The 27546-nt window shown below is 36.7% G+C and overlaps 1 protein-coding gene across 1 annotated transcript in view; it reads left to right on the top strand.

The window, feature by feature from the left end:
- The window catches only part of LRRK2 (leucine rich repeat kinase 2), a 160294-nt gene extending 133138 nt beyond the window's left edge, over positions 1–27156 (top strand). The window contains exons 42-51 of the mRNA XM_033222425.1: positions 673–843; positions 2662–2762; positions 9319–9513; positions 10595–10788; positions 12424–12496; positions 15556–15740; positions 19697–19849; positions 21137–21345; positions 24907–24978; positions 25537–27156. Coding sequence (XP_033078316.1) covers positions 673–843; positions 2662–2762; positions 9319–9513; positions 10595–10788; positions 12424–12496; positions 15556–15740; positions 19697–19849; positions 21137–21345; positions 24907–24978; positions 25537–25658 — 1475 coding nt within the window. The 3' untranslated portion in view covers positions 25659–27156. The remainder of the gene's footprint in view (positions 1–672; positions 844–2661; positions 2763–9318; positions 9514–10594; positions 10789–12423; positions 12497–15555; positions 15741–19696; positions 19850–21136; positions 21346–24906; positions 24979–25536) is intronic.
- The last annotated feature ends 390 nt before the right edge of the window (positions 27157–27546 follow it).

Raw genomic sequence — 27546 nt, 5'->3', positions numbered from 1 at the left:
ACAAATGTTGAAATCACTCTTATTTTCTGAAGAATTTAAAAGTAATTTATCTCTTGTAGAATAAAATATTTATTTCCTCTTAAAAGAATTTCAGGCATGAACCCAAGAGAGAAGGCTTTTTTTGTTTTAGTTGTTGTTTTTATTTTTATTTTTTATTTTTTGGGTAGAAGGAGCAAAGTGACAAGTTCAGGAAATAATGAGAGTGTTAGAATTTTGGTCAGATTAAAGTGAGTTGGAGTGAAGTTTAGAAATCTTTCTGCTCATCTCTCCTGTTTTTAAAACACTGTCCTGGAAATAGTTAATATTAGGAATGAGAAAAATGATATAGGTTTTCCTAGTAAGCTTTATTTCTTAATTATGAAATACTACTTAATAACTTACCATTGAATGTTTATCCTTAGTATCCTTCAAGGTATTTTATTGAAGATTGAAGATACTTATAATAAAGATTGAAAGGATTTTATTGTCCTTTGAGGTCAACCTCGGGGGATGAGATGTTATGAGACAGGACAATTAATTGACTTGATCAAGGTACCTGGTTATAAAAATAACACAGCCTGGTTTAGAACGTCTCTTCCTGACTCTCTTGTTTGGCATAGAGCCTAAGTGTATGCCTCCTTGGATGTATGAGCCCTGATGTTGGGCATATTTATTTTATCTGCTTACTTTCAGGGTTTCGTGCACCTGAAGTTGCCAGAGGAAATGTCATTTATAATCAACAAGCTGATGTTTATTCATTTGGTTTGCTACTCTATGACATTTTGACAACTGGAGGTAGAATAGTAGAGGGTTTGAAGTTTCCAAATGAGTTTGATGAATTAGCAATACAAGGAAAATTACCTGGTAAGCTCTGTTTCCTCTACAATGAAGATTATTTTTTCTTAATATCAGCAGCTTTATTTTTATTTAATTGTAGTTGTATGCTTAATTCCTTAAACAGATGATCATTTTTTGTTTAAAGCATAAATATTCTTAAATCCTGTGGCATATTAATAAAAATCACCTGAAGGCCGGGGCGGTGGCTCAAGCCTGTAATCCCAGCACTTTGGGAGGCCGAGACGGGCGGATCACGAGGTCAGGAGATCGAAACCATCCTGGCTAACACGGTGAAACCCCGTCTCTACTAAAAAAATACAAAAAACTAGCCGGGCGAGGTGGCGGGCGCCTGTAGTCCCAGCTACTCGGGAGGCTGAGGCAAGAGAATGGCGGGAACCCAGGAGGCGGAGCTTGCAGTGAGCTGAGATCCGGCCACTGCACTCCAGCCTGGGTAACAGAGCCAGACTCCGTCTCAAAAAAAAAAAAAAAAAAAAAAAAAAAAATCACCTGAAAAAGGTAGCAATTTTAGGCTTTTTAAAAGAATTCCAAATTAATATTGGTGTATTTAGTATTATATTTAGAAACATACTCAGAAAAGGAAATTGCTGTTAGAACTCCGCATTTGGTGATTTTTAATTTTCATAAATAATTACTATGTACTCATTATCCTGGAATGTTTTCATTTTCTTGGAGTGAAATAATTTACATGCAGGAATGGAAGACTGAATGATCTATAATAATAATTTTTAGTAAGAATAGGTAAATGCGTATTTAATGTTATCAAAGCTCATTTGGAATGGTTGTCTCAGGCTTTCAAGAAATTAGAGGACTTTGTAATTCATTCCTTAGCCATTACTTTGGTTCTCACCCCAAAATGCTCTTTTAAATTTGTTTAGCTCTTCTCATATTTTCGGCTTTCCCTTTCATTTAAAAAATACTTTTGAGTGTACACGACGTGCCATGTACAGGAAATAGAGCTTTATCTTTTTTGAGTGTAACTTCAAGATCATGGCAAAACACAACTTATTATTAATTGGATAAACCTTAGATATAATCTAGGTATTTCCTTTATTTTACTAGTTTTCTAGTGAAAATATTCAGGTCTCTGCTGGGTGCAGTGGCTCACGCCTGTAATCCCAGCACTTTGGGAGGCCCAGGCAGGCACATCACTTGAGGCCAGGAGCTGGAGTCCAGCTGGGCCAACATGGTGAAACCCTGTCTCTACTAAAAATACAAAAATTAGCTGGGCATGGTGGCACGTGCCTGTAGTCCCAGCTACCAAGGAGGCTGAGGCATGAGAATAGCTTGAACCAGGGAGGTGGAGGTTGCAGTGAGCCAAGATCACACCACTGCACTCCAGCCTAAGCAACAGTGAGACTCTATCTTAAAAAAAAAAAAAAAATTCAGTTCTGCATTCTGCATCAACCAGAAGAATAAGCAACATCTTATAAAAAACAAATGTGTACAAACCATCTGTGAGGACATAAGGATTAAATGCTTGCCTACTTTGAGTATTAAAATAAAAAGTAGAAGCTTAATTATTATATGAGTAAAAGTGTTTCCAAAGTCTATTTGAAATGCAGGTATAGAATGAAAATCTATTATTTTATTAAATTGTTATTTGGGTCTCTTTTGATTCCATAAAAAATCATCTTTTTCCACATCTCTTAGTGGAGATCAGTTTAACAAAATTAGCTTTAATTTTGTTAAGTAAATTTACATAAATATAGGATTATGGAGATAATATTTTTCTTTGCAATGTCTGGACCTTTTATAAACATTGAGGGGAAATTTAAGTGTTCTTACTTATTTAGTATGCTAGCATGATTTTTTTTAATGTTTTAGATCCAGTTAAAGAATATGGTTGTGCCCCATGGCCTATGGTTGAAAAATTAATTACAAAGTGTTTGAAAGAAAATCCTCAAGAAAGGCCTACTTCTGCCCAGGTATTCTTATAATAAAATTTTGTTAATATTTTGTACAGAACATCATGTGCATATATGTGTATATATATAAAATCTTCAAATACATATACTTAAACACATAAATAAACACACACAGACAGAATTAAAAATACTTATAAGGCAAACCTCCTATAATTTTCACCATCCCAAGCACAGAAAAAGGACATTGCCAAAACCCCACATGCTCCCATATGCCTGTCTCCTCTCCTCTTCTTTGAAATGCCTGCCCATTATTTTGCCCATTTTTCTGTTGACTCTTTTGCCTACAAATCAAACGAGAAAAAAATTTTCATATATAACCTACTAATCCTTTGTTGGTTTTATATGTTGCAAATTTCTTTTTCGAGTTCGTGGCTTGATTTTTAAATTTCCTGTGGGGTGCCCACTAATGAAAAGAATTTCTTAATTTTAATATATATACATTTAACAATCCTTCTTTTTCCTTCTTTTTCTAGTTATTCCTGTTTGGTCCTGTTGTAGAGTCCATCTTTCTTTTAGAGCCATAAAAATATTTACCTATGATTTCTTCAAGCCTTTTAAAAGTTTGGTTTTGACAAGTTTTTAATCCATTGGAATTGACATTTTTATCTGTATCTAACTCCTTTTTTTAATGTAGAAAACTAGTTTTTTCAGCTTGATTTACTAAATGGTTTCTCCCCTTTTGTCCCATTGATCTGATGTGTCCCTTTGTAGTTTATTAAAGATAATGCACATATCCACATGTACACTGTCTTCCACTGATCAACTCGCTTATTTTTCCTCCAGTATTACCCTGTCTTAATTCCTGTAGCTTTTTAATGGTCTCTCCCTATTTACTTTTCTCATCCAGGAATATTTTAACCAGTCTTAGGCTTAGCTTTTCTACATAAAATTTAGAATCATGCTGTCAAATCTTATGAAAAACCACATTGTCCTTTGGATTGGTCTTAGATTAATATGGAAACAATCTGGAGAGGATATCCTTATGGTATTAAGTCTTTGTATCCTTTTTTTTTTTTTTTTTTTTTTTTGAGAGAGGGTCTCGCTCTGTTACCTAGGCTGGAGTGCAGTGGCAGGGTCACAGCTCAATGCAGCTTTGACCTCCTGGGCTCAAGCTATCCTCCTTTCACCTCAGTCTCCATCGAATGAGTCTCATTATGTTGCCTAGGCTGGTCTTGAAGTCCTGGCCTCAAGCAATCCTCCCGCCTAGGCCTCCCAAAGTGCTGGGATTATAGGCATGAACCACTGTACCTGGCCAAGTCTTCCTATTCTGGAATGGCATAAATTCTCTCTGTTTACTTAAGTCTTCTCAAGTGTGTTTCAGTAAAGTTTTGTAATGCTACGTATAGGTCTTGCATATCTTTGGCTGGATTTTCTTGCTGCAAATTGCTTCAAATGCAATTCATGGCTTGAGATTTGTTTTTTAACTGCCTAGTTGATGTAAATCCAGTCTATGAATTGTACTGACAACAAGCTTGTGAATAGCAGTTTTTCAGCAACCTTTTGCTCCCTCTCCCCCTTTCCCCGCAGAGTCCGAAAGCAACTTTCCTTATATACCAATGAAGGTGGAAATGTGGACAGGTTGATTTCTGCTTCTTGTTTATGCTGAATATGCAGTCCTTTAGGGTCCCAGCTTTATGGGTACAGTCCCTTTACTAAGACTATCTTATCTTGGGAAGGCCGTAGACTATAACTTCTTTCTCATGGACCCCACAAAGCATCCAAGAGTATACATTTATTTTGTCTCACTTTGTCTTGGCAGACAAATGTCTTCAGGGCAAGTCTGGCTTTAGGGGTCAACTGACCTCTCTGGTTTCTGTCTCTCACTGTGATTTTGGCCTCATAATGCCTTATGGTATCAGATCTTCAATGTTTTTTAATACATTGTTTTTAAAAAAATCATTTAGCATTTTAAATTGTTTTTAGTTGGAAGATTTGCCCAAGTAACCTCGTCCACCATATTATCTGAAAGAGAACTCTTGTGATGTTTTATACTTACACACATTTTAATAAACGTGGGTTATCTTTATGTTGGGAGCTCTTGATTTTGTGTTGTAATTAATTGGAAAAGTTTCAACTTTAAATTTTCTGATCAAAAATAGTCAAGTACAACTATAATGACTTTATCAAACATTACATGCTTTCTTTTCTACATGGCTTATTTGTTTTTAAATTTATGTTACCACCAGTGTTAGTCACGTGAACTTTTATATTTATGTCAACAGTAAACATTTTTCATAACTTGTTGTTTTACTTCTTTTTTCATTTTCAACTGTATTTCACTTATACTTAACAGAATATATAACAAGTATATATATACATATGACAATATTAAAAAGCTTAGACATACTTGACTTGTTTTTCTAAGACCACCAGAGCGGGCGCAAAGGAACCAGCGACTAGGCAAGGGTAGGAGCAAAACTGCAAGTTTATTTTGGTCACCTAGCTTCAGGGGAAGAAGGTGGGTAAGGAGAGGTCTGTTGGCCTCCGGCAAGTGAGGCCCACAGAGTTCCCCATGCTGCTCTCGGACGGAGTTCCGACAGTCCCGACCGCAGTGGGGAAGCTGGGAAGTCCGCGCGTGGCACTGGTCCGGAGCGGCTTTTCTGGGAGTGGGAGGGCGATAGGCGGGGCACGGGCGTGTCCGGGGGCGTTCCGCAGGTGCGACCAGGTAAATCTTGGTCTCTTCAGATTGACGTCACCTGGCGCATGCCCAGTTGGTCTGCACCTTCCCGGGCGTCGGCTGCATTTTCGCGCGCGCGGGAAAAGTTGGGGGGGATGAAGAACCCGGAAGTGCGCCATCTTGCCTCCGTTCGTACAAACAGTCCAACCTTTTATTGGTAATAGTGATAAAGGGGCGCCGTGGTCTGTCTGGCTACTTCCTGCTGTTAAGGGGCGTCGTTAAGGTCGGGGCCCATGGTTGGCATTTGGACGTACGGATGAAGAATAAAATAAGGCACAGTATTAGTATAGGAACGAGGTATGGAAGCATTTGTCGGAATATGGGCAAAACCCAGAAGGAAGGTCCTGGCAAGGTTGGGGTGTTAAGGTTTTGTATCTCAGTTTTTTTATTTTATTGAGGGTTTGAATGTTAGTGTCTACTAGGCCTGACTTGCTAACATAATAGCAGCACTCTTCTCCAAGGAAGAGACAAGTGCCTCCTTTTTCAGCTGTAAGCAAGTCTAGGGCTCGCCTGTTTTGGGCAGCTACTTAGGCTATTGAGGTAGTTCGGCGCTGCAGGGAGGCCAGGCTTTCAGCTGATTCCAATAACTAGAGGGAGGACAACAGCCCGTTTTTTTACGGGGGTGTCGTAGTGGCATGGAAAGTTGCTGGAAAAGCTCTGCTACTTCTGCCTGGCTGTATAAAGTTAGACTGGGGACCAAGGACACGGGGACATAGAGGGATCAATTAATGGCTGTATGGTTAAGAGTTTTAGAGAGAGATCAGTTGCACGAGAAATAGCCTTCAATGGGGGCTGTTTGGCCTCCATTGGGTGCCTGAGTATGATTACCTCAGGATGAATTTGGAGTTGAATAACGGAAAGGAAGGATTGGGCAGTTTGGACGAGAAATAGCCTTCAATGGGGGCTGTGTGGCCTCCATTGGGTGCCTGAGCATGATTACCTCAGGATGAATTTGGAGTTGAATAACGGAAAGGAAGGATTGGGCAGTTTGGACGAGAAATAGCCTTCAATGGGGGCTGCGTGGCCTCCATTGGGTGCCTGAGCATGATTACCTCAGGATGAATTTGGAGTTGAATAACGGAAAGGAAGGATTGGGCAGTTGGACGAGAAATAGCCTTCAATGGGGGCTGCGTGGCCTCCATTGGGTGCCTGAGCATGATTACCTCAGGATGAATTTGGAGTTGAATAACGGAAAGGAAGGATTGGGCAGTTTGGATTTCTGGTATAGTGGCGCCTGGAGTGTAAGTGAATTGTGGGATGTTTGACCAGTTGTGTTGAAGGCCATGGGCAGGGGGCTGCCACTAGGTGGGGGCCTTCTAAAGCCTCACAGAGGAAGCAGTGGGAGAGATTGGTTATATTCACAGTGTAGGTTAAGTCTAGCCTTTGGCAGATAAGTGCGAGCCATGAGAAAGGGGTCTCACTCAGTAGTACATAGTTCTGCCAGTTGTCTTCCTTAAGGCTATCAAACTTCTCTCCACACAATAGAGACCCCTTTCTCATGGCTCGCACTTATCTGCCAAAGGCTAGACTTAACCTACACTGTGAATATAACCAATCTCTCCCACTGCTTCCTCTGTGAGGCTTTAGAAGGCCCCCACCTAGTGGCAGCCCCCTGCCCATGGCCTTCAACACAACTGGTCAAACATCCCACAATTCACTTACACTCCAGGCGCCACTATACCAGAAATCCAAACTGCCCAATCCTTCCTTTCCGTTATTCAACTCCAAATTCATCCTGAGGTAATCATGCTCAGGCACCCAATGGAGGCCACGCAGCCCCCATTGAAGGCTATTTCTCGTCCAAACTGCCCAATCCTTCCTTCCGTTATTCAACTCCAAATTCATCCTGAGGTAATCATGCTCAGGCACCCAATGGAGGCCACACAGCCCCCATTGAAGGCTATTTCTTGTCCAAACTGCCCAATCCTTCCTTCCGTTATTCAACTCCAAATTCATCCTGAGGTAATCATGCTCAGGCACCCAATGGAGGCCACACAGCCCCCATTGAAGGCTATTCTTGTCCAAACTGCCCAATCCTTCCTTTCCGTTATTCAACTCCAAATTCATCCTGAGGTAATCATACTCAGGCACCCAATGGAGGCCAAACAGCCCCCATTGAAGGCTATTTCTCGTGCAACTGATCTCTCTCTAAAACTCTTAACCATACAGCCATTAACTGATCCCTCTATGTCTCCGTGTCCTTGGTCCCCAGTCTAACTTTATACAGCCAGGCAGAAGTAGCAGAGCTTTTCCAGCAACTTTCCATGCCACTACGACACCCCCATAAAAAAAAAAAAAAAAAAACGGGCTGTTGTCCTCCCTCTAGTTATTGGAATCAGCTGAAAGCCTGGCCTCCCTGCAGCGCCGAACTACCTCAATAGCCTAAGTAGCTGCCCAAAACAGGCGAGCCCTAGACTTGCTTACAGCTGAAAAAGGAGGCACTTGTCTCTTCCTTGGAGAAGAGTGCTGCTATTATGTTAACAAGTCAGGCCTAGTAGACACTAACATTCAAACCCTCAATAAAATAAAAAAACTGAGATACAAAACCTTACCACCCCAACCTTGCCGGGACCTTCCTTCTGGGTTTTGCCCATATTCCGACAAATGCTTCCATACCTCGTTCCTATACTAATACTGTGCCTTATTTTATTCTTCATCCGTACGTCCAAATGCCAACCATGGGCCCCGACCTTAACGACGCCCCTTAACAGCAGGAAGTAGCCAGACAGACCACGGCGCCCCTTTATCACTATTACCAATAAAAGGTTGGACTGTTTGTACGAACGGAGGCAAGATGGCGCACTTCCGGGTTCTTCATCCCCCCCAACTTTTCCCGCGCGCGCGAAAATGCAGCCGACGCCCGGGAAGGTGCAGACCAACTGGGCATGCGCCAGGTGACGTCAATCTGAAGAGACCAAGATTTACCTGGTCGCACCTGCGGAACGCCCCCGGACACGCCCGTGCCCCGCCTATCGCCCTCCCACTCCCAGAAAAGCCGCTCCGGACGAGTGCCACGCGCGGACTTCCCAGCTTCCCCACTGCTGTCGGGACTGCCGGAACTCCGTCCGAGAGCAGCACGGAGAACTCTGGGGGCCTCATTTGCCCTTCTTCCCCTGAAGCTAGGTGACCAAAATAAACTTGCAGTTTTGCTCCTACCCTTGCCTAGTCGCTGGTTCCTTTGCGCCCGCTCTGGTGGTCTTAGAAAAACAAGTCAATACTTATTTTATCTTTAAAATATAACATATACTAGGTAAGACAGGAAAACTCATCACCTTTATGAGATGAGGCACAGAGAGAGTAATGGGCTTTCTTGGTGTCTCCTGAGTGGTGGGTAAGTGGACATGGCACACCTCTAATCCCAGTTTCCTGACTTATGGTTCCGTTTTCTTACAGTGCCTTCACACTGTCTCTCCAGATCATTAGTGTTTGAAGGACAAACATAAAAACAGAATCTAGAGGTGACTTCTAAATTTTGTTACCAAAGACTGAAATTCCTGTTCCTTTCAACTACTAGAAGCTCGACTAAATTGTTGTCCCAAGGGTTTTTCTGTCACTTACGGTGGCTCTGCAATGTAGAATTGCATGAAGAGTACCTCCTGACTCTGCTAAAATCCTGTTTAATTGACCCTTGAGATTTTCAAGTTAAAAAAAATACTACACATACCAAAAACTATCAAGTACAGTTTAAAAATACAGATCTGTCTTTTCATGTAATTGTATGTGTAGTTTAGACACTAATCTTGATGAGCTAGTTGGGTTCCAGTTTAACAGTTTTTGGTTTTGCTTGGCAGAGCTATAACATTTAAGTCTATGTTTGATTTTTCAAGGGAAATGAGTTAACTTGATAAGTACTGTTTCATTATCTTTAAACTTTCTCAGGTCTTTGACATTTTGAATTCAGCTGAATTAGTCTGTCTGACGAGACACATTTTATTACCTAAAAACGTAATTGTTGAATGCATGGTTGCTACACATCACAACAGCAGGAATACAAGCATTTGGCTGGGCTGTGGGCACACCGACAGAGGACAGCTCTCATTTCTTGACTTAAATACTGAAGGATACACTTCTGAGGTAAATCCAATGCTCTTTCAATCTTTTGTAATTTAAAGCATATACCAGTTAGAAAGTTACTTAGGAATAATTTTTTAAATTTATTTTTTACAAAGTAAAAATTTACAAATTTTAGTTTTACAAAGTAAAAACAAAAGTATAATTTTTTTACAAAATAAAAAATAAATAAGAGCCAATGTAGGAATATTATTCAATTAGCCTTCTGTTAGAACAAGAGTATTCAAGAGCTAGTGTGTTTTGCTTTAGGATAACAGTATATGTCTTAGTTCAGCATACCCAGAAACAGCCTGAGATGTTGCACAAGTGATTTAAGGAAAGAGAATCTTAGAGGGAAGTAAAGGAAGCCAGAAAGGGCAGAGGAAGAAGCTCAGTAGAAATGTGGTTTCTGAGGAGGTCTAGCCTCAGTCTCTGCCCACAAGGAGCTCTGGAGTATGAACAGTAGCACAGAATTTTCCCACCGCCAGGCAAGGGGGCCAGTCTTTCATTCTCACATACTGGTCAGTCATTGGCTGCAATCTGCTGAGAGGTGGGGGTAGTGTAACTTTCAAGGCATTTCTGGGCAAGCTGCCTCTTGTCATCTGAGGGCATTCTGGGGTAAAGAGCACAGCTCTGAACTATAGTAGCCAACACTCATGGTAGCCAGGGATGGTGTACCTGATGGATAAAGGAGATCCGGGCATGGCTCTACAAGTGGATCAATACATTGTATTGGCAAATATAAGATAAATTTCTAGACTTAAAAGACAACCTAATATTTTGACTGCTGCCTAGAGATAAATATTTTGCCTCGACATTAGTTCTGAGGTTAAATAATATTCTTATATGGTTTGAAGGAATGAGAATTCACACTGGACAATAATTTTTAATTTTACTTTCAGATGTTATCTTGATAGACAAAACTTGTTTGCCAACTAACTCAATTATTATTGAAAATTAAATAAAATTGGCATTGTTTTTAAAAGTAAATGCAAGAAAGCAAAAAGAGTTAAGTATGTTGATAACAGAATCCTTTATTCTGTACAAGTTCTAGTTGCTTAAGCTTAAATCAATTCCTTGTAAGAATATTTTCTTTTCTTAACAGGAAGTTGCTGAGAGTAGAATATTGTGCTTAGCCTTGGTGCATCTTCCTGTTCAAAAAGAAAGCTGGATTGTGTCTGGGACACAGTCTGGTACTCTCCTGGTCATCAATACCGAAGATGGGAAAAAGAGACATACCCTAGAAAAGATGACTGATTCCGTCACTTGTTTGTATTGCAATTCCTTTTCCAAGCAAAGGTATGGTAGTGAATTTGATCATTGGGGGAAATTACAGACCTTTTAAATGACTTAATTGTGTGCAGAATTGTTATTGCATCAGTAAAGATTGTTCATTTTTAACCCATTTTCATTGGTTTGCATATATTAAAGGGAATTGTGGAAGGTCACAGAGATATTTGTTATTTTTCAGAATACAGATCTAGCTGAGACAGTTATAAAATAAGTCAACCATTTCTTCAGGCCTACCAGCCCTGCTCCTGGTATTACCTCAACTGTGGCTCTCTCTCTTGACTTCTCCTCAGATCAGTGCATCTTTGTAGGGCCTTTTCAAGGATAAATTCTCATTCATTCATTCTTTGTGTGTGTGTGTGTGTGTGTGTGTGTGTATGTGTGTATGTGTGTGTGTATAAGCCCATTGATTGTGTGCCAGGCTTAAACATACCAAATTGTCTATCAAATTAAGAAAAAAATTAAATAAATGAATTAATAAATTCTGAATTGGTGAAAATGACTTAGCTCTTATCAGTTACAGGGTTCTTGTCCCAAAGAAATATATCTACATAGCAAAATTTCAGGTGTGAGTTGTAGGTTGGTGTCTGTAATATTTGGGGCAAGATGATTTCCAGGAGGCATTAAGATTATACCCCATATATTTCTCTGGTTTAAGTTAGTATTGGAAAAAAAGTATTAGAAAAATGTGAAGCCTGCTTTTGGTACCTGAAATATCAACTCCACTGGCAGTTTTGGAGTTGAAATTATTTGAATATGGTCAAAGAAAAATTTCAATGGATGGGATCGGGCCAGGAAGACTTTATTCAAGCCTATCACAACAGGGGAGAGAGATCTGATTGAACTAAACTCCACTGAAACAAAAGGTGGGAGAGTTTTAAGTGCAGGGGTGAGCTAATGGAAAAGTACCTGAGGATGTGTTGCGGGGAAGTGGGAGCAGTTGTCAATGTGATTAGGCCATCTGTGCTTGCTAATTGTCCCTTCTTGAAGGTAGGCTCCTATCCTCCCACAGACACTGGAGAATAGTCTTCCTTCCTTCCTTCCTTCCTTCCTTCTTCCTTCCTTCCTTCCTTCCTTCCTTCCTTCTTCCACCCACCTTTTTGCTCTTGTTGCCCAAGTTGGAGTGCAATGCATGATCTCGGCTCACTGCAACTTCCACCTCCTGAGTTCAAGCGATTCTCTAGCCTCAGCCTCCAGAGTAGCTGGGATTACAGGCATACAACACCAAACCCAGCTAATTTTTTGTATTTTTAGTAGACAACGGGGTTTCACCATGTTAGCCAGACTGGTCTCGAACTCCTGACCTCAGGGGATCTGCCCACCTCGGCCTCCCAAAGTGCTGGGATTACAGGTGTGAGCCACCGCACCAGGCCTCTTTCTTGATAATTACATTTCAAAGGAATGGCTCCCAAGTCCTTGGAAAAGACATTCCCGGGGTATAAAACTGGAAAGAGTCTGGGAAAAGGGGCAGAGAAAGAATTTATAATCGCAAGTTTTCTAAAGTAAATACTCTAAGAAAAGGGAGGTTAGGAGTTTATAGTTGAGAAGTCTATCTAAAGTTTAATAAATCAGAGGAGAACATTAAGGCCATTTTAGTCAATGTACATGTTCTTTTTGTAACAATTTCAACATTTTTCCTTTCAGCAAACAAAAAAATTTTCTTTTGGTTGGAACCGCTGATGGCAATTTAGCAATTTTTGAAGATAAGACTGTTAAGGTAAATGTTGAATGCATTCTACATCTAAATTTATTTTAAGTCTTTTGTTTTATATATATCTCACCCCCCTCTTAAGGGATTATAAACTCTGTGAGAGCAAGAATCATAAATTATGCTTATATTTGTATTGCTTCATAAAGTCTTGCACACAGTAGATCCTCTGAAAATACTTGCTGATTGACTGTATATTTTATATGAATGAACTAAGATGATAAATGACATCTGATTGATAATGTTAGGAATGGAAATAATTCAATTTGTACAGATTTGTATCTGAGGCAGATAAGATAATTCCTTATAAATATATTGTGGGAAAAAAAACAAAAAGATACTTAAGTTTTAAATATGACTTGCCATTAACTTTTTCTTAAGCATTGAAGAAATCATTTAATTTTGTGTTCTTCAGATTCTTATTCAGTCATTAAAGCATTTATTCCTCTACCCATCTGTTCATCTTTGGTTCTATCTATTCACTCTACTTCCTACCCGTTCATTCTCCTATTACCAAAAAGCTTATTATCTGAGGAGACACATGGAAGTAGAGTATAATAACCCTTAGGTTATTTCTTATGTAATTTTTACATGGGGAAAAAGAATAGATTGAATGTAACAATAATATTTTGAATATGACTTAAATTTTTTTATATATAGTATTTGTACATATTTATGGGGTACATGTGATATGCTGTTACATGCATAGAATGTGTAATGATCAACTCAGGGTGTTTAGGATATCCATCACCATGAGCATTTATTTCTATGTGTTGAGAACATTTCAAGTCTTCTCTTCTGGTTATTTTGAAATGTTTTTAACTGTAGTCACTTTATTGTACTATTGAACATTAGAACTTATTCCTCCTATCTAACTCTATGTTTGTACCCATAAACCAGCCTCTCTTCATCCTCCCCTTCTCCCACACACCCATATCCTTCCAAGCCTCTGATAACTATCATTCTACTCTCTACCTCCATGAGATCAACTTTTTTAGCTCCCACATATGAGTGAGTACACGTGATATTTGTCTTTCTGTGCTTGGCTTATTTCACTTAACATAATGACCTCCAGTTCCATCCATGTTGCTGTATATGACATGATTTCTTTCCTTTTTATGATCAAATGGTATTCCATTATGTAAACACACATATTTTCTTTATGCATTCATTCATTCATGGGCACTTAGGTTGATTCCATTTTTTAGCTATTGTGAATAGTGCTGCAATAAACATGGGGATATAGGAATCTCTTTGATATACTGGTTCCTTTTCCTTTAGATTAGTATCAGTAGTGACATTGTTGGATTGTATGGTAGTTCTATTTGTAGGTTTTTGGAGAAATCACCATTCTGTTTTCTGTAGTGGCTATAGTAATTTATATACCCACCAACAGCATATGGGCATTCCTTTTTTTCCACATCCTTGCCAGCATGTTATTTTTTGTCTTTTTTACAATAGCCATTCTAACTAGGTGAAGAAGATCTCGGTGTGGTTTTCATTTGCATTTTTACTGATGATTAGTTAATGTTGAGCATTTTTTTTTTCATATATCCATTGGCCATTACTATGTCTTCTTTTGGAAACGTCTATTTGGATCCTTTGCCAACTTTTTGTTTTGTTTTAAGACAGGGTCTCGTTCTCTCACCCAGGCTGGAGCACAGTGGCATGATCATAGCTCACTGCAGCCTTGACCTTCTGCACTCAAGTGATCCTCTAACATCAGCTTCATGAGTAGCTGGCACTACAGGCGTGTGCCACCATACCTGGCTATTTATTTTTATTTTTTGTAGAGATGGGACCCCACTATGTTGTCCAGACTGATCTCAAACTCCTGGGCTCAAGCAATCCTCCTGCCTCATCTTCTCAAAGTGCTGGAATTACAGGCATGAGCCACCGCACCCCACCCTTTGCCTACTTTTCAATGGGGTTCTTTTTTTTTTTTTTTTTCCTGTTGAGTTGCTTTTTCGAGTTTCTTGTGTATTCTGGAGGAATAGTTTGCAAATATTTCCTCCCATTCAACAGATCGTCTCTATATTGTTGATAGTTTCCTTTGCTGTGCAGAAGCTTTTTAGTTTATTATTGTCCCATTTGTCTATTTTTGTTTTTGTTGCCTGTGCTTTTGGGATCTTAACCATAAACTCTTTGTCTAGACCAATGTTCTGAAATGTTTCCCCTGTTTCCTTCTAACAGTTTCATAGCTTCTGGTCTTACATTTAAGTCTTTAATCCATCTTGAGTTGATTTTTGTAAATGGTGAGAGAGTGGGGTCTAGTTTCATCCTTCTGCAGACTGATATCCAGCACAATTTTTTGAAGGTGGTTTTCTTTCTCTCATGTTTGCTTTTGGTGCCTTTGTTGAAAATCAGTTGGCTCTAAATATGTGGGTTTATTTCTGGGTCCTCTACATTGGTCTGCGTATCTGTGTTTTTGCCAACACTGTGCTGTTTTGGTTACTCTAGCCTTGTAATATATTTTCAAGTCAGGTAGTGTGATGCCTCCAGCTTTTTTCTTTTTGCTCAGGATTGTTTTGGCTATTTTGGCTCTTTTTTGGTTTTATAATTATTTTTTTCTATTTCTGTGAGAAATATCTTTGGAGCTTTCATGGGAATTTCATTGAGTCTGTAGATTGCTTTGCGTAGTATGGTCATTTTAACAATATTAATTCTTCCACTCTGTGAGCATGAATATCTTTCCATGTGTTTGTGTCCTCTTCAATTTCTTTCGTGTTTTTCAGGTTTCCTTATAGAGATTGTTCATCATCTTGGTTAAATTTATTCCTAGATGTTTTATTAATTTTTTGTAGCTACTTTAAATGGGATTGCTTTCTTGATTTTTCAGCTACTTTGTTCTTGTGTAGATTTGCTACTGATTTCTGTATGAATCATTTATTGTCCTTATGTATCAGAACTAAGAGGTTTTTTCTGATGGAATCTTTAGGTTTTTGAGGTTTAATTTTAATATCTGTAATCATTTAAGATGGAAAGTTGTTTTTTGAAAGCACAGATTTTTAGTGTTTTATTCTGTGGATACTCAATTTGCTGAGTGTGTTTTCTTTTTTTTGGCAAAGCTTGAAGGAGCTGCTCCTTTGAAGATACTAAATATAGGAAATGTCAGTACTCCATTGATGTGTTTGAGTGAATCCACAAATTCAACAGAAAGAAATGTAATGTGGGGAGGATGTGGCACAAAGATTTTCTCCTTTTCTAATGATTTCACCATTCAGAAACTCATTGAGACAAGAACAAGCCAACTGTAAGTTATTTTTTTATCTGTACAAGTAATTTGTCATTATCTTTATGTTTATTCCTTATAATCATTAATAATACTGTTGATAATTCATAAGGAAGATCTTTTAAAGTGCATAATTTATTTCTATCATAAAATCAAACATTCATTATGAAAAATTTTAAAAATTTCAAAAAGCAGAAGGGTATTTTTAAAAAGTCACTCAGCCTAATCACTTTTAGGGATAAAATATGTAAACCCATTGTAATCTTAGTAGTATTTATCAATCTAAATTTTTAAACAATTTTTATTATCTGTGTTTCAAATTAGACATGAAATTGGAAGACAATCAACTCTGTATTTTGCCAAATTTATGGACTTTACATATGCAATTTGAGTAATTTCCATTAAGTATTGATTGTAGGAAAGATAGACAGCAAGTATTCTTGCTTGTCTCAAGTTGTTTCTAGATTTGATAATTATGCAGATGTCTACTAACAACCAAGTTAGTGATACCAGTTTCAAACAAGAATAAAATAAAATATTAATATAAACCTCTTTCAAGTTTGTTTTTTTCAGTTGTATTTTAATCAAATCTTTGCAGTTGGTCCTTATTTATCACATTCCTCAGTGATAAGCAGTGTAGGATTGTGGATAAGAGCATAAACCATAGTTCACCTATTGCTTTGCCATCTATTGGTTTTGTGAGCTTGGCCAATAACCTTTCACATCTTCAGTCATCTCTTACCTGAGGATTGTAATATTCTCTATCTCAAAGGGATATTTGGAGGAGTAAATAAGAACATTAATATATGGAACTTAATTAACGTAATGACCAGCACCTGGTAAGCTGTCAATAAACATTAGCTATTGTTATTATTCTTATTATTAGCTTTGAGTCACACATCCCTACCTTAGAGAATATCCTAGTTTCCCAATATCCATCTAATTGCCCAAGATTGGCACTTGGGAGTAATCTTTGACTCCTTTGTTTTTGCTCCCTTTATCCACTTGACCCTCCTAATTGCTATTCGAATCTTTGTACTTCTCACTGTTCTCAGTGCTGCTACCATAGGCCAGACTGCCATCCATCATCTGTGGCCACATTAACAAGAGCATCCAGTTCTCATCCTCTGATTATACTCTCTTCCACCTATTTTCAGTATTGCAGACAGAGGGACCTTTTTAAAATGTACATCAATCTGATGCAATTTTCCTGCTTAAAACCCTTTGGTGGCATCCCATTGTCCTTTATATGAAGTCCAAATTCCTTAAGATAGCCTACTGGGCCCTTCATAATTCAGTGCTTGCTTAGCTGTCTAGATTCATATTTTGCAACCTTCTTGTCATCTGTGCTTTACCCAAACTGAAATTGACTCAGATCTCTAAGATAACCTGTTACCTTTCACCCCCAGCCTTTGAATGTAGTATTCTCTTTACCTGGATGACTATTATGCACCCTGCCTATTTCAGTCCAAGTGCCACTTGCTCTGAATGCCACTTCCGTTGCATCTATTGTTTTCCATCACAATAGCTATTTTACTTTTATAATTGTATTTTTTAAAGTAGTTTCTTAATACCACTAAATCTATTGGTTTTCAACATTGGCTGTGCATTTAGAAACCACTAGGTAGCTGAAAATAATGATACCTGGGCCCTACCTCAGACCAATTAAATCAGATCAGTTAAGCCTGGGATGGGGAGCAGACTTGTTTTTTTTTTCAGGTTCTCAAGTGATTCTAAAGTATATTCGAGGTTAAGATATACTGCAGACTGCAATGTATTGTAAGTTCCCATGAATGAGTATTTTTATTTCTGTGTTTACATATTTGTTTACTAGTATGTGGTTAACATTTAGATCAACTCATTTTCATTCTGTAACACCCACTTTTTAAAAAATGAACGTAAAATGTATTTTATTATTTTTATTTTTCAAATTTTATTTTAGACTCCGGGGTACATACGCAGGTTTGTTAACAAAGGTATAGTGAGTGATGCTGAGGTTTGGAATACAACTCAACTCACAACCCAGCAAGTAAGCATAGTACTCGATAGGTAGTTTTTCATCCTTTTTCCCCTTCCTGTGATTTCCACTTTTAACCTAATTATACAAGCCTGAAAACCTTTAAAAAGAAAGGGCCTCCAGTTTATTTTTTTATTTCATAGGTCATTTTATGGGCTCATGGATATCAATTAACTCCCTAAAGTTCCATATAAGATTTGGAGCACAGATGCTTTACTAGAGAGCATCCATAAAGATCAAGCTCTCAAAGATGTTCATCTCCCAAAAAGAGACTGGGACCTAGTTGCATAAACACTTAGAGAGAAATATTTGCTCTCTTCTGAACAAGTATCTCCTGTGGCCTTGATCTCTACCCCATGAAACAGACATCACATCACAAATCAGAGGTTGCCTCGTTATCAGTACCCCCATCATCGTCAATACACACCGACTCAGAGGCATATTGGGTAATGAAAGATGACTGCCTTTGAAGCCAGAAGACTGCACAACTTTTGGAGTTCTAGATCTGCAACATGTTTTTAGTCCTAGGTCGGCAAGCATGATGTCAGTAGTCATGGAACCCTGAGCAAATTATTTAGCGTTTGTACATGTTTCTTTCTACAATTAAAAACATTGAGATTTGTCATATTTTATGGTTTTTTTTTAATTAAGGATCAAGCAAGATAACACACAAAAGTATTTTATAAAATACGAAAATTCCCTGCAAAACTTTGTCCTAATTGGAACTATTTTCTATTAAATACAACAAACATCCAGGAAGGCATTACCTAAAACGTAGTGGCTCTCGAACAACACATCACATTTTTATCTCCTTTTCTAGAATAGAAAGAAAAGGGGGAGAAAAAAAAAATCTTCCTGCTCTAGGATGTACTAATGATTGTTGAATCATTATGGTATTTTCATGTTATCTATCTGATTTAAATGCAATTTTGACTATTTTTACTTATTCCTGGTTGTTCATTCATACTGTAGTGCCTTCTATCCCCCCACTTCACAGACTGCTTGGTATATCAGAGGTGCTTATCTGTGCAACTCTTTACGGGACGAGGGTTATGTAGAAAATACATCATCCTCATCTTTATGAAAGTACACTCATAATCTAGTGTGAGGGATGCCCTAATAAAGACAATTTTATATTTAATAAGGTCTATAATATGACAGTGACACCAGTGGGGAAAAGGGACTGGTTAGTCTATTTTGATAGGTCAGGGAAGAAATCCAGAGGAGCTGACATTTAAGTTAATCCTCAAAGGACAAGTAGGAGTTTGCCGTGTTGATGTGGCCCATGGTAACCAATCTGTTTGTGAAATATGTATAATGTCAGATGCCTTAGGTTGAAAGGGAAATATTTTAGGTGTTTGTAATTTTTCTTTATGTTTAAAAGGGGAAAATGGCAAATATTTTACTTTCTGTTTATGTTTGGATGATTTGGATTTCTGTTTCCGATAATTTGACTGGCTCAACTGCAAAGATATACCTTGCTTTAAAATTTGAAGACACTGCAACTAAATTTTTTTCAACACTTTATATTTTATAACTCTAGATATAAAAGGCTAATGCTTAGTTTTCTGAGCATTCATGAAACAAAGTTTTGCAACGACATTCAAAAGTTACAGATATTATAATATTTCCTTCAGAAATTTAGATATAGTATAAACTTCTACAAAGAGCCACATAGAATTGAAACTAAAAGTAAGACCAGAGTAAACATTGGACATAAACTGTATTTTATTATCAAGAGAAATTAGTATAAAGTAACCAAAAGTATGTAAAATACCAAAGCATGTTATATATTCAATTCAGAATTGTTAGGGAAGAATATGAAATAATTGCAATAGTCTAGCTTGTTTAGTTTTCAAAATAGTGTTTTTACATGCATTAAGAACTAAGGTTGTATTACACGTAGAAATTTTAAGAATAAAACATATAGTGATGACTTTCTGTTTTGTTTTCTCTGTAGGTTTTCTTATGCAGCTTTCAGTGATTCCAACATCGTAACAGTGGTGGTAGACACTGCTCTCTATATTGCTAAGAAAAATAGCCCTGTTGTGGAAGTGTGGGATAAGAAAACTGAAAAACTCTGCGAACTAATAGACTGTGTACACTTTTTAAGGTTAATTCATTGGTTTTTAAGTTTATTTCCAAAAGAATTATCTTTGCACTTCATGTGTCACAGAGGAAGGATTTGTCTTCCTTTCTGCCTCTGAATAGAGAATTTTTTTTAAATGCAGAAAAAAGTTTGTAATGCTTCTCAGCACCATCTTTTCAAATCAGGAACATTTTGTCTTGGGAAAATAAAAAAATAGGAGCATAATATGCATAGTTTTTTCATGGTATTATAAAGAATGCTCTGGAATGAAAATAGTATATTATTGAAAATGAGCATAGTGGAGTCTCTGCTAGCTTTGATGTAGTTGTGTCACAGTGTCAAATACACTATTTATAATTAAATTATGGGCCCCAGGATTATCTGCTCTAAAGAAAAAGAGTCACAAAATAATAGACGAATATGGGGGAAACACAATGGACTCAGCAAGGCACTAACTAAGGAGTTGGGATCAAGACCCCAGAATGAGAGCATAGTGCTTAGTCTGATGCAGCCCGTGGGTGACAAATCCATAGCAAGCACATTCTTTCTGTGCTGGTGCTGAGAAACAGGACCATTTTCAAGCTTATTTGCTAGCCACTTTATATTTTTATTTTGTTTTGGTTTTACCTTATAGATCTATGATACTCTCGAGAACATTTGAGATTACACACTGTATCTGTAAAAGGAGACTTCAAAGTTTCCTTTCTTAGATTCATCTGACAGTTTTTCTCTGGATTGTGAGAAGGGCTCACAGTTTATGTTCAGAAGAACCAACAGGTCTCCTTGATAAAGGGTTCCTTACTTCCTGAAGTGCCAAGACGATTAGGATTATTTTATTTCTGGACACTTCATTTTGGTCATGAATTAGACTATTCATTGGTTCTGGGAAAAAATCCAGTGGTTTGTATCGATATCTCTTACATGTGAGTGACTATAATTTTATATTCCTTTGTAACACTGAGACTTCATGTAAAGCTTTTGAATCTAACTTTTTTTTCTTTATCCTGGGCACATGCATGCTATTTTTACTGAATTAGATAGCTTTGGTATTTATAAAAATTGTATCCCTCTTATTCATAATTTCCTGAAAATGAAGGGCTATTGTTGTCTTTGATAATTTATACTTTAAGTAAAGAAATATGGCTCTTTGGCATTCTGTGTTTAGCAAAATTTGCTTTGTATAATTTTAATGATGCATAATGTGTGGTGTCATGTTTTCATAATTTAAAATGTTATTTATGTTTTCATATATAAATAACATTTATCTCTTAACTGGTGGTAAAATTATTAATGTATACCTTATGGTTCTAGGGAGGTAATGGTAAAAGTAAACAAGGAATCAAAACACAAAATGTCTTATTCTGGGAGAGTGAAAGCTCTCTGCCTTCAGAAGAACACTGCTCTTTGGATAGGAACTGGAGGAGGCCATATTTTACTCCTGGATCTTTCAACTCGTCGAGTTATACGTATAATTTACAACTTTTGTGATTCGGTCAGAGTCATGATGACAGCACAGCTAGGCAAGTTTCTTTCCTTTAGATATTTTTCATATTCTCTAAGTCTTATAAAATATGCCTTTATTTTACATTTACTTTTTCTCTGCACTTTCCAGTGTCATTTGGATGGTCTTGGAGGTTCACACAATGAAACATAAGACTGGTGTAAACTGTGAATAGGGTCATTACAGAAATGGAGGGAGTAAATGCTCTCAGTCCCATAAGAGAAGCAGATTACTGCAGCTGAACACTCAGTTTGGGTCTTACTTGCTTTTTTCCTTTTTACCTAAGGCAAAAATGGGAAATACATAGTGTTGAATATATTTCACTTTTTGAGCAAAGAAAATAAAGAAAATGTTTATTTTAATCATAGTCTAGCCTCCCACGCTTGTTAAAGAATCTCATTTGGTTTTTCATTCTATAACAAATCTTTATTCTTGCAGCAATACATGCTGAACCACACAACCTACAAAGATTGACAAATCATGTTTTACTGAAACTTTGTCTTTTTTTGCTTCTATTTTTCTATTTAAATATGATGAAATTGTGATAGCACATAAAATATATTTTCTGCATAAATATATTTGTGTCTTCCTTTGATAATTTGATTTAGAAAATAATAATAGCACATATACAAAAGTTTACAAAAACAACACTAAGGGGTTTAATTCTGAAAAAAACTAGAATTTATGTAACTTTAGCAAATAATTAATGAATGTTTTGAACATGGTGAAGACAATAGATTCATTACAAGTATGTGTGAAAGAGGAACATGTGTTTCTCTAGCACCTTCACCTATTTTTCATTTATAGACGTTAGAGTTGCACAGAAGGAGTTAGAATTAGATGCTCTTAATGACTGCGAACTATTTTTTTTAATTATTATTATTATACTTAAAGTTCTAGGGTACATGTGCATAACGTGCAGGTTTGTCATATATGTGTACTTGTGCCATGTTGGTGTGCTGCACCCATCAACTCGTCAGCACCCATCAATTCGTCATTTTTATCAGGTATAACTCCCAATGCAATCCCTCCCTCCTCCCCCCTCCCCATGATAGGCCCCGGTGTGTGATGTTCCCCTTCCTGAGTCCAAGTGATCTCATTGTTCAGTTCCCACCTATGAGTGAGAACATGCGGTGTTTGGTTTTCTGTTCTTGTGATAGTTTGCTAAGAATGATGGTTTCCAGCTGCATCCATGTCCCTACAAAGGATGCAAACTCATCCTTTTTTATGGCTGCATAGTATTCCATGGTGTGTATGTGCCACATTTTCTTAATCCAGTCTGTCACAGATGGACATTTGGGTTGATTCCAAGTCTTTGCTATTGTGAATAGTGTCGTAATAAACATACGTGTGCATGTGTCTTTATAGCAGCATGATGTATAATCCTTTGGGTATATACCCAGTAGTGGGATGGCTGGATCATATGGTACATCTAGTTCTAGATCCTTGAGGAATTGCCGTACTGTTTTCCATAATGGTTGAACTAGTTTACAATCCCACCAACAGTGTAAAAGTGTTCCTATTTCTCCACATCCTCTCCAACACCTGTTGTTTCCTGATTTTTAATGATTGCCGTTCTAACTGGTGTGAGATGGTATCTCATTGTGGTTTTGATTTGCATTTCTCTGATGGCGAGTGATGATGAGCATTTTTTCATGTGTCTGTTGGCTGTATGAATGTCTTCTTTTGAGAAATGTCTGTTCATATCCTTTGCCCACTTTTTGATGGGGTTGTTTGTTTTTTACTTGTAAATTTGTTTGAGTTCTTTGTAGGTTCTGGACATCAGCCCTTTGTCAGATGAGTAGGTTGCAAAAATTTTCTCCCATTCTGTAGGTTGCCTGTTTACTCTGATGGTAGTTTCTTTTGCTGTGCAGAAGCTCTTTAGTTTAATTAGATCCCATTTGTCAATTTTGGCTTTTGCTGCTGTTGCTTTTGGTGTTTTAGACATGAAGTCCTTGCCATGCCATGCAAGGTTATTTATAGATTCAATGCCATCCCCATCAAGCTACCAATGAGTTTCTTCACAGAATTGGAAAAAACTGCTTTAAAGTTCATATGGAACCAAAAAAGAGCCCGCATTGCCAAGACAATCCTAAGTCAAAAGAACAAAGCTGGAGGCATCATGCTACCTGACTTCAAACTATACTACAAGGCTACAGTAACCAAAACAGCATGGTACTGGTACCAAAACAGAGATATAGACCAATGGAACAGAACAGAGTCCTCAGAAATAATACCACACATCTACAGCCATCTGATCTTTGACAAACCTGAGAGAAACAAGAAATGGGGAAAGGATTCCCTATTTAATAAATGGTGCTGGGAAAATTGTCTAGCCATAAGTAGAAAGCTGAAACTGGATCCTTTCCTTACTCCTTATACGAAAATTAATTCAAGATGCATTAGAGACTTAAATGTTAGACCTAATACCATAAAAACCCTAGAAGAAAACCTAGGTAGTACCATTCAGGACATAGACTGCGAACTATTAAGATACATGTCCACACAAGCAGAGCAGTAGGTATCTCAATGAGTTGTCTCCGTAGTCTTATTCTACCAAAGTGGTTGCATTCTCTAGTTGAATTGTATGTACTTTGGGACCCAAATAGCTTGCTTATAACTGAAGTTATAGTGGAATTTCAATAGGTTACAGTTTGATTTTAAAACAAAGATCAATTTGAACATAGCCTACAAGGTGCTGCATGAGCTGGCTTCATTGTACCTCTCCTGCCTCCATCATCTACCACATTCCTACCAGATCTTCCTTGTCTAGATGAACATCCAGTTCTTCTTAATTACTGTGCTATATTTTGCCTCAGGGATTTGCACATGCTGTTTATTTCTTTGCTTAGTTAAAGTAGTTTTTTTTATGCTTAGTTAACTCATACGGTTTGAAATGTTAGCTCCTGTGTCAAAACCTCTGAGAAGCCAACACTGATTAGGTCAAAGTTCCCACTTTGGGTTCCCATAACAGCTTTCTTGCATAGTTGTGATCATAGTCATTTTTTTTTTTTTCATTAATGCTAGTCTCTTCACTAGAATATAAACACCAAGCAGGTTGGGTTAGTGTGTTTTGGTTTACCCCTTTATTCCCAGGATCTAGCCTAGGACTTACATAGAAGACTTTTGATGCAAATTTGTTGAATGAATTAGTGAATAATTTGAGAAGAAAATATGATATTTTGACATAGTATCAGTATATCCATCCATCTAAGTGTCCATCTAAATACTCATATTTGTACCTTACCGTATCCAAATAACTTTTCACACACATTACCTCATTTAACATTGTAACTTTGGGGAGGGTAATGTATAAATACTAAGCCTATTTTATAGAAAGGTTAAGCTGTTTTCTCAGACTCACATAATTAAGACTTGCAGCAAGGAGTGGATCACAGATTTTGTTACTTTTTTTTAATGCTGGTCTTTATTCAATATAATTTAAGGGTCGCCTAGAAAATAGAACTGTGAATTCAGTTCCAAGGTATTTGTGTCTTAGACTATGAACAACTTTACTTTTTTTCAGACCAGCTTAATATATATTTTTAACGGAAAACTTCCATATTTTGTTTTTGTAAAGGGAGCCTTAAAAATGTCATGCTGGTATTGGGCTATAACCGGAAAAGTACTGAAGGTACACAACAGCAGAAAGGTAACATTTAAAAGGATACTGTATTCCAAACAGTGCAATGACATGAATGACGGTAACATATTATGTGTTTTATAAATTTGTAGAAAATATTACATATGGTATAATCAGGAATTTTAATTGGTAGTTTATAGTATAAAGAACTTAGGTGTAAATTTTCAAAATTACAAGTGATATGAAGTGTTAAATATTTATATTTTCAGATGAAGTAGAGGTGTCAATCACTAGCTCAACCTTAATGTGAATATTTTTTACAACTTACCTATATTTACATAATGTTTAATTTTGAACAGTGTTTGAAAAGCTTTATTTCTTTTCGATTATGAAATGTTAATTTATCAAATGTCCACACTCTTCTTGAAATTTAGTAGTTTCTATAATGTATTATAAAAATTGTCCAAGTACAGTTTTTTATAAATAATTATTTAGTGCATTAGTTATAGCTGTGTATATATATACATTTATCTAAGTCAACTAAAAATACATAAGCCAAACTGAAATAAAATAAGAATGTTTTATGGTGGATCTTTGAAACATGATTTCATTTTTTTCTTTTTCTAGAGATACAATCTTGCTTGACTGTTTGGGACATCAATCTTCCACATGAAGTGCAAAATTTAGAAAAACACATTGAAGTGAGAAAAGAATTAGCTGAAAAAATGAGAGGAACATCTATTGAATAAGAGAGAAACAGGAATTGTCTTCGGATAGGAAAATTATTCTCTTGTAAATATTTATTTAAAAATGTTCACATGAAAAGGGTACTCACATTTTTTGAAATAGCTCATGTGTATATGAAGGAATGTTATATTTTTAATTTAAATATATGTAAAAATACTTACCAGTAAAAGTATATTTTAAAGAACTATTTAAAACACAATGTTATATTTCTTATAAATACCAGTTACTTTTGTGCATTAATTAATGAAGATAAATCTGTGAAGTACCTAATTTAAGTACTCATACTAAAATTTATAAGGCCGATAATTTTTTGTTTTCTTGTCTGTAATGAAGGTAAACTTTATTTTAAATTCTGTGCTTAAGACAGGACTATTGCTTGTTGATTTTTCCAGAAATCTGCAAGGTAGAATGAAAATATTAAGACAGTTTCCCATGTAATGTATTGCCTCTTAGATTGCTTTGAAATGCACTATCATATATGCTTGCAAATATTCAAATGAATTTGCACTAATAAAGTCCTTTGTTGGTATGTTAATTCTCTTTGTTGCTGTTGCAGACAGTGCATCTTACACAACTTCACTCAATCCAAAAGAAAACTCCATTAAAAGTACTAATGAAAAAACATGACATACTGTCAAAGTCCTCATATCTAGGATATGAGGAGAGTTTCTGTGTCTTTCCTAGACATGATAGAGTTGTTTTTCAACTCTATCTTTGAGTGTGGATACCCTGAATTTTGTATAATTAGTGTAAATACAGTGTTCAGTCCTTCAAGTGATATTTTTATTTTTTTATTCATACCATTAGCTACTTGTTTTCTAATCTGCTTCATCCTAATGCTTATATTCATCTTTTCCCTAAATTTGTGATGCTGCAGATCGTACATCATTCAGATAGAAGCGGTTTTTTTTTTTCCAGAATTATAGAATTCCACAGCTCCTACCAAGACTATGAGGACAAATATCTAACACTTTTCAGTTGCTGAAGGAGAAAAGAGCTTTAGTTATGACGGATAAAAATATCTGCCACCCTAGGCTTCCAAATTATACTTAAATTGTTTACATAGCTTACCACAGTAGGAGTATCAGGGCCAAATACCTGTGTAATAATTTGAGGTCATTTCTGCTTTAGGAAAAGTACTTTTGGTAAATTCTTTGGCCCTGACCACTATTCATTATTTCAGACAATTCCCTGTGATAGGACAACTAGTCTATTTAATATTCTCAGAACTTATGGCATTTTACTATATGAAACCTTTAAATTTATTTATATTCAGGGTGATCAAATTCTTAAACATGAAAGATTTTCTGTATTTTAAAGGAACCCATGCTTTAACTTGCTACGTAATTAACAACAAAAAAAAAACATATAATAGAGCTCTTTGTTCCAGTGTTCTCTCTTTCATTGTTACTTTGTATGTATTTGCAAATTTTTTTTACCAAAGACAAACACAAAAAAAGAATACTGTATTTAAATGGAATAATAACATTTTTAAAAGCATGTTTATGAATTTTTAAACTTTGTGATAGTGTTTTGCTTTTCACATATAGGTCTGTTATCCATCTCATGGGAAACTTTGTATATTAATTTGTATATGGAACATTCCACGATAAGAAAGTGCAACTAAAGTTTTTTCTTGAGAACTTATGGAATATTTAAATTTAATTTTCTATAATACGTATAGTTGCCCGGATCCCAGGACAAAATCTGATGGATATGAAACATTCTATTTTCAAGTTCTCTTAAAAATGTTTTGTAAGTAAATTTGTCTGCTCTTGAGTACTGAAACAAAATATAAGACTTTAGAGTAAATGATATATACAAAAAATAAGCACAGTCACTTCAAGTGTTTTCTGATTAGAAGCATAAAATAACCTGCTAATTATGATC

This window comes from Trachypithecus francoisi, unplaced genomic scaffold (genome assembly GCF_009764315.1).
Source record: "Trachypithecus francoisi isolate TF-2019V2 unplaced genomic scaffold, Tfra_2.0 Lachesis_group11, whole genome shotgun sequence".
In the NCBI taxonomy this organism is placed as follows: domain Eukaryota; kingdom Metazoa; phylum Chordata; class Mammalia; order Primates; family Cercopithecidae; genus Trachypithecus; species Trachypithecus francoisi.
This window is presented reverse-complemented; position numbering and strand designations above follow the sequence as displayed.